Raw genomic sequence first — 6687 nt, 5'->3', positions numbered from 1 at the left:
TCCTGCCTCAGCCTCTCCGAGTAGCTGGGACTACAGGCGCCCGCCACTGCGCCCGGCTAATTTTTTGTATTTTTAGTAGAGACGGGGTTTCACCATGGTCTCGATCTCCTGACCTCGTGATCCGCCCGCCTCGGCCTCCCAAAGTGCTGGGATTACAAGCGTGAGCCACCGCGCCCGGCGACCCCAACTCTTAAGAGAAAAAAAAAGAAAGAATGAAAAATCCTTTAAAAATGTAAGCCTGGCCAGGCGCAGTGGCTCACACCTGTAATCCTAGCATTTTGGGAGGCTGAGGCAGAAGGATCACTTGAGCTGAGGAGTTTGAGACCAGCCTGGACAACACAGTGAAATATCACCTCTATTTATAATAAAAAATATATATATAAATTTAAGCATATATACATATACATATAACCTGTTCAAAAAGATTCTCCATTAACCCATTCATTCTCAGAAATATTTTTCTCAGGACCATCATAGAAACAGCAGAAATAATCGAGGAGCTCCCAGTGGAGGCAAAAGGTAACTGAAAGCTTTAGCCTCTCCTCTGAGCAACCATTATGCTGGAAAAATGTTCTTTTAGAGAACACAGAAGTGAAAATGGAATTCAAGCATTTTTTTTTTTTTTTTTTTTTTTTGAGATGGAGTCTTGCTCTGTCATCCAGGCTGGAGTGCAGTGGCGCAATCTCAGCTCACTGCAACCTCCACCTCCTGAGTCCAAGCTATTCTCCTGCCTCAGCCTCCCGGGTAGCTGGGATTGCAGGCGCCCGCCACCAAGCCCAGCTAATTTTTTTGTATTCATAGTAGAGATGAGGTTTCACCACTTTGGCCAGGCCAGTCTTGAACTCCCGACCTCGGGCAATCCGCTCGCTTCAGTCTCTCAAAGTGCTGAAATTACAGGCGTGAGTCACCTGGCCCGGCCCAAGCTATTCTCCTGATGGATTTGAGTAATGAAAATTACTTCAACTCTACTGTAAATACTATAGTTAAATCCAAGTAACTCAAAGCAGAACTCCATGAGAATAATTATAGATAGCTAGGAGTAACAGAGGAGTTCTTTAATAGTCACAAACCCTGAAAATTAGAAGAAGAAGACAGTAAATAACAGTGATTGCAAAGTAAGGCATCATTAAGACCACATTTTAAATCCCTAAGTTCCAATTTCCTAGCTATGAACTTGAGTATGTAGCTCAGTTCCTCTAAACCCACGTTTCCTTGTCTAGAAAATGGGAATAATATCTCCTTCACAGGATTGTTGTGAAAACTATGTCTCGCTCAACACCATGCTTGGCTCACTGTAAATATTTCAGTATTACCACATGGGAGGTCTCAACGTTTCCACAGCAAAGAATGAAGGAACACTAGTTTGGTGCCATAAATGATATGATACCAATACCCAGAGACCACGGGGAAGGATTGATGAAGAAACAAGAGAATGACACTGAAGTTTTCTGGCACCAATGATAGACCGTCTTACAGCTCTTCCAAGTCTCACAGCAATCAGTGCCGTGATAACACCCATCAGCGTTTGTCAGAAAGATGGTAAGGTCCAGATAGATGCTATCAATATATCTTTTCTTTTTTTCTTTTTTGAGACTGTTTTGCTCTGTCACCCAGGCTGGACGGCAGTGGCTCAATCTCAGCTCACCGCAACCTCCGCCTCCTGGGTTCAAGCAATTCTTCTGTCTCAACCTCCTATCTGGGATTACAGGTGCCCACCACCACACCCAGCTAATTTTTTATTTTTAGTAGAGGCCAGGTTTCACCATGTTGGCCAGGCTGGTCTCGAACTCCGGATCTCAGGTTTTACTCCCACCTCGGCCTCCCAAAGTGCTGGGATTACAGGCATGAGCCACCGTGCCCAGCCTTCAATATATCTTATACGTCATAATCTCAGTAAGTACTCATTTAGCTTTGATTTAAATTCTCTGGAAATGGCCATAAGAGTCATATGGGTCCTTTAATGTATATGACATATACAGACAAACTATTTAAAACTTCACTTGCCTAACAACCATTTCTTCATCTTTTCTTTTACAAAGTTAGAAAATGAATGAAGAATAAATATGGGCTGATGTCCACGAAATCTTTCTATTTTCATAACTAATTTCACTTACTAGTTGGAAAAAGCAGGTGAAACTTCTGTAACTTATTTATCCTGTATATAAAATACAGAAAAGATGCCCCTTTTCTTACAAGAAGAAGAAAAAAAGGGAAATACCTAATGCCTAAGAAGCCTGAAAAGATGGCACATTGATAAAGTTATCTCTCCCTTAGCAGAATGAACTTAAAGGTCATTTTTCCTTGTCCTTCTCATTTTTGGAAACCTAGATTTTAAGTACACTGTGTGAAGGTACTGGACCACTTTAGATATTTCACGCTACATCAGCATTTTCCAAAAGCTTTAAAAAAATTCTTTGTTCAGGTCGGGCGCGGTGGCTCACGCTTGTAATCCCAGCACTTTGAGAGGCCGAGGCGGGCGGATCACGAGGTCAGGAGATCGAGACCACGGTGAAACCCCGTCTCTACTAAAAATACAAAAAATTAGCTGGGCGTGGTGGCGGGTGCCTGTAGTCCCAGCTACTCTCGGAGAGGCTGAGGCAGGAGAATGGCGTGAACCTGGGAGGCGGAGCTTGCAGTGAGCCGAGATTGCGCCACTGCACTCCAGCCTGGGCGACAGAGCAAGACTCTGTCTCAAAAAAAAAAAAAAAAAATCTTTGTTCAAAATATGAAGTTGTAAAAAATAACATATATAGCTTGTGATATGTAATTCTAATAATATATGAAATAATTAATGAGAACAGAAATATAGCAAATAAATGCAAATGAATTCAATCCTACAGTGACATTTTAGGTACATACAAATTAGGTATTATTTAGGCTCATTATTAGAGGAGTGATCAAAACAAAAAGTTGATAAATAACTATTTTGTCTAAATAACGTGGAAAGGACCCTATAAGTAATTCAAATTTTAAATAGTTTGATGCTTCAAATACCTACACCTGCTAATGGGTAGGGTTTTTGTCCTCTTCATTTCATTATCTTTAGAATATGAAACGTTACCTTATGCTGAATAAATGTCTGTCGAATAAATGAATCCCCACACAGCATAGTTTCATTGAAATTAGTAGTTAAATATACTAATTTGCCAGCTATATTTATATTCACCAAAAGCTTTTCTAAAATATTTTAATTTCTAAATTTCCATTATATAATTAATAGTATGACCAATAGATTTGTTGCAAAAATCCACATTAAAATCTTTACTCCTTTGGACTTCTGTGCTTTTCTCAATTACACTTTTTCTGAATTTTTACATGGTTCAGAAAGAGTAAAACAATTCCAATTTTAATTTAATTCCAATTCAATCCAGAATTGATTTGAAAAAGAATTATTAATGAACATGGAAAAATATGTCCAGGAAACAGTGACACAGTTAAAATACAATGTGAATGGGGCCTAAAACATTTCACCACTTAGTAGAACAACACGGTTATCCCTTCCGTTTTTCTATTTCTAATTTGCTCAAAATCACTTTCAGGCAAATGGTGATTCTGCAGCCAGAGGTTGTCAGTACTTCTGTTCCACCTGACTGGATGAATCAGGTAGACAGGAAGGACCAATAATTCCAGCAACCTATTTCTACATCCTATGCAAATTAATGCACCAATCACTAAAACAGTGCTACTGTAAGGTCATATAAACGAAAGCCTGAACAGAGGACACCAGTCAATAACTTGAATGTTGCAGCACTATGTCATTTTACACAGCTTTTAATTATAAGCTTCTCTAAATAGGGTGTCTAGTCTGCAAAATAACAATGACCTTCCATGCACATTTTTTCTATAACTATTTCATATGTATTATTTGCTAGATCAATAAAAGTGCTTTACAGAATAAGATTTCATAGAAATGTTTGAGTGCACATATCCTGTTTATTAATAAATTAACAAATTTCACTTCCTCAATGTTTATATATGTGTGCATACATATATATTTAGCCAAATATAAAAATAATTTTTTGCTTAAAATATTATTTATATTGCAAATAACAATAATTTCACCTTCATTCTTGAATGCATAACTATCACAAATACAGATTTAATGATATCTGCTATCACAATTCTTCCAGAAAATAATAAAAAAAGAATAGCTCCAAGTGCAATAAAAAATGCATTGTCATAAAATTAGAGTCCTAGATCCTATAAGGATTTAAAACTCTAACAATTTCTTTGGGACGCAGATTGCCACAAAAACTGTACACACTACTTTTTAGTCATTGCATTAAAAAATGCCCATAAACAAAGGTTGTCCCTAATATAACACTACCTACACATATTAAAATTCAAACGTGGCAAAGACCTTCTTAGGCATCAATCAGTTCTACTGTCATGTTTTCATTAATCTGGAGTCTCTTTTATTTTTCAAAATTTCCACCCTACCAGGGAGAAAGACCATTCTGTTGGGCATTATTTTCCTGCACAGATAGTATTCATCAACCAATTTTAGCCCTATTTCTAAATAGGAATCAATTCTCTTCGGTAAAGAGGTTTCCTATTTGCAGTCAATGGATCATATTCTCACACTCATACACTACCATGAACACAGCAAGTGCACAATCGCTACTACTGTGATAACCTAAAGTGCTAGTGCTATAGTTCCTGGCAATGGTAGCCGGGGGGAAAAAATCTAGATACCAAATCACAGATCACAACCAGATGGAGTACTCCCTTGTTTTAATATTACCATACAAACAGAAAACGGAGCTTATTCAAACAGTCAAAGAAACGTGCATTCCTCCTTGCAGTGCTGGGGAAAGCTGTTTGTGTCTCTATAGACGTGGAGAGAACAGGAACACATGTTTTCTGTACTACATAGCTAATGCAGGATACAGGGCTGCAGTTGTTGGGTGAAGCTTTGCCCGAAAGTTGAGAAATGGTGAGTAACGTCTAGATGAGGTTCCTGCTCTCCTATGGGTGGAAGTAAATGCTTCCAGCAATCCTTCTCAAGGTCCTCGGGGAGTTTGGGTCTGGGGTACCTTTCCCCCAGGGGCACCCTGGTTTCTTCTAACGGTATAGCTCTGCAGTGGGTCATGTGACAGCTGGGTGTGTGCCTCTGTGCGGGGTGGGAGGGATGAGTTTGCGGGGTGCGTGTGTGTGAGTGTGCGTGCGTTCAGAAGTTACACGTCTGGTTTTGGAAGACGTGTATTTTTCTAGGGCTGTCTGCGTGTGTGTCTGTATGTGTGTCTGTGTGTGAAGTGCGACTGAGAAAAGAGGTTTAGAGAATGGTCCTGGGCCAGGCGATGTAGCCAAGTCGGCTCGTGTCGGCCCCGCTCCTTGGGGAGCCGCTGCATTGGGGTTGAGGTCCCCGCCCTTGGGGGACGCAAGGACAATGGGGTGCCGGCGCCCCTCCCGCACTTTGTGCACCCACCTGACGAATCCGCGGCGGGTTCGGAGGGGTGGAGGCCCCGCCTTCCGGGGCCGGGGAGGTGGGAGAAGCCATCTTCCTGCGGCTCCGGGTTTCTTCCTCCTGTCACGCCCGGGTCTCCCGCGTCTCCTCGGTCTCCTCCGCGTAGGGCCTGCGGCCCGCGCCCGCCCGGAGTCTCCGCAGCCGCCGCGCCCCGCGGACCCGCCCCGGCTCCTGCGCCGCAGAGTAGAAGGGGCGGCTGTGCCCTCTGCTCGCCCAGCCGAAGTCCCTTCCTGCGCCACCTACATCCCGGCCGGCGGACTCGCGGCCGCGGCGGGCCGGGGTCGGACGCGACCTTGGCCGCGGGCTGGGCAGGCAGCTGCCCCTTCCCAGCGCCGCGCCCGGCGCGTGTGGTCTGAAAGTGCGAGCTGCCGGGCTTATTCTAGCGGCGGCGCCGGGAGAAAGAAGGCTGCTTCCCTAGCCGCTGCCGCTATCGCCAGGAGAGCGATGAGCTCATGGACAGCTCCCAGAAATATGTCTATATGCACCACTGACTGCCGGAGTTCGGGAGGTGGGTGGGGAGAAGGAGGCTCCTCCGCGGGCGCTCCCGCATCACTGGCGGACGTTCCCTCGGGAGGCCCCTGGCTGTTGGGGCGCGTCCAGCTCTTCCCTGCCCATCTCCACACTCACTCTCGGCTCTTTTCATTCATGCTATACACACATTTCCTATCCGCACTCTCTCTCCGCTGGCGTTGTGCTAAGGCACCCACACACCCACCCACCTCTAGCCTCCACTCGCACACATTCTTTGTTCTGCCAACTACTCCCTATTGATAAGGGGGAATTCATTTACGGAGTGAATGTGGCGTGAAATGCCACCGGGACCTCAACCCCTGTCGGATGTGGGCTGATGGATGAAGTGTCCCAAACGGTGTGTCCTTCACGCTTTGGGCGTTTCCCCCTCTCTCGAGATCCAGCCTCTTCCCTTCCCACCTTCTTCACTGTGAGAAAGCATCTTCCAGCTACCGTCCAGGGTAGGGACTTGGCCCCATCCCTGACCAAGGCAGAGAGCACCTCTTTTGTAGCTCTGTGAAGAACTTAAAAGACGGACCATGTTTTGCAGACCTTTGCGCAAGAGCTATGGCAGGAGTCATAAATCCCGCACAGGGGCCGACTTTCTTTGCCTCACTGTTTCCCAGGGGTATAGAGCTTCCATGGACATGCAAACCACCTTCCAAACCTGATTACTGTCTTTCTTCATTGGCTCAGCTGTCCTATTGAGG

The 6687-nt window shown here is 44.3% G+C and overlaps 1 protein-coding gene across 26 annotated transcripts in view; it reads right to left on the bottom strand.

The window, feature by feature from the left end:
- ANK2 (ankyrin 2) overlaps positions 1 to 5931 on the bottom strand; it is a 698346-nt gene extending 692415 nt beyond the window's left edge. For 11 of the 26 annotated variants that reach the window (XM_058436645.1, XM_058436660.1, XM_058436662.1 and 8 more), the window contains exon 1: positions 5429 to 5931. In XM_058436645.1, coding sequence (XP_058292628.1) covers positions 5429 to 5500 — 72 coding nt within the window. In that variant the 5' untranslated portion in view covers positions 5501 to 5931. The remainder of the gene's footprint in view (positions 1 to 5428) is intronic. The other 15 variants (XM_058436678.1, XM_058436672.1, XM_058436679.1 and 12 more) reach the window with 4 other exon arrangements.
- Between the last annotated feature and the right edge of the window lie 756 nt (positions 5932 to 6687).

The sequence above is a fragment of the Hylobates moloch genome, unplaced genomic scaffold (genome assembly GCF_009828535.3).
Source record: "Hylobates moloch isolate HMO894 unplaced genomic scaffold, HMol_V3 SCAFFOLD_3, whole genome shotgun sequence".
Classification (NCBI taxonomy): Eukaryota; Metazoa; Chordata; class Mammalia; order Primates; family Hylobatidae; genus Hylobates; species Hylobates moloch.
The sequence above is the reverse complement of the archived record's forward strand: the minus strand, read 5'-3'. Positions and strand labels throughout refer to the sequence as shown.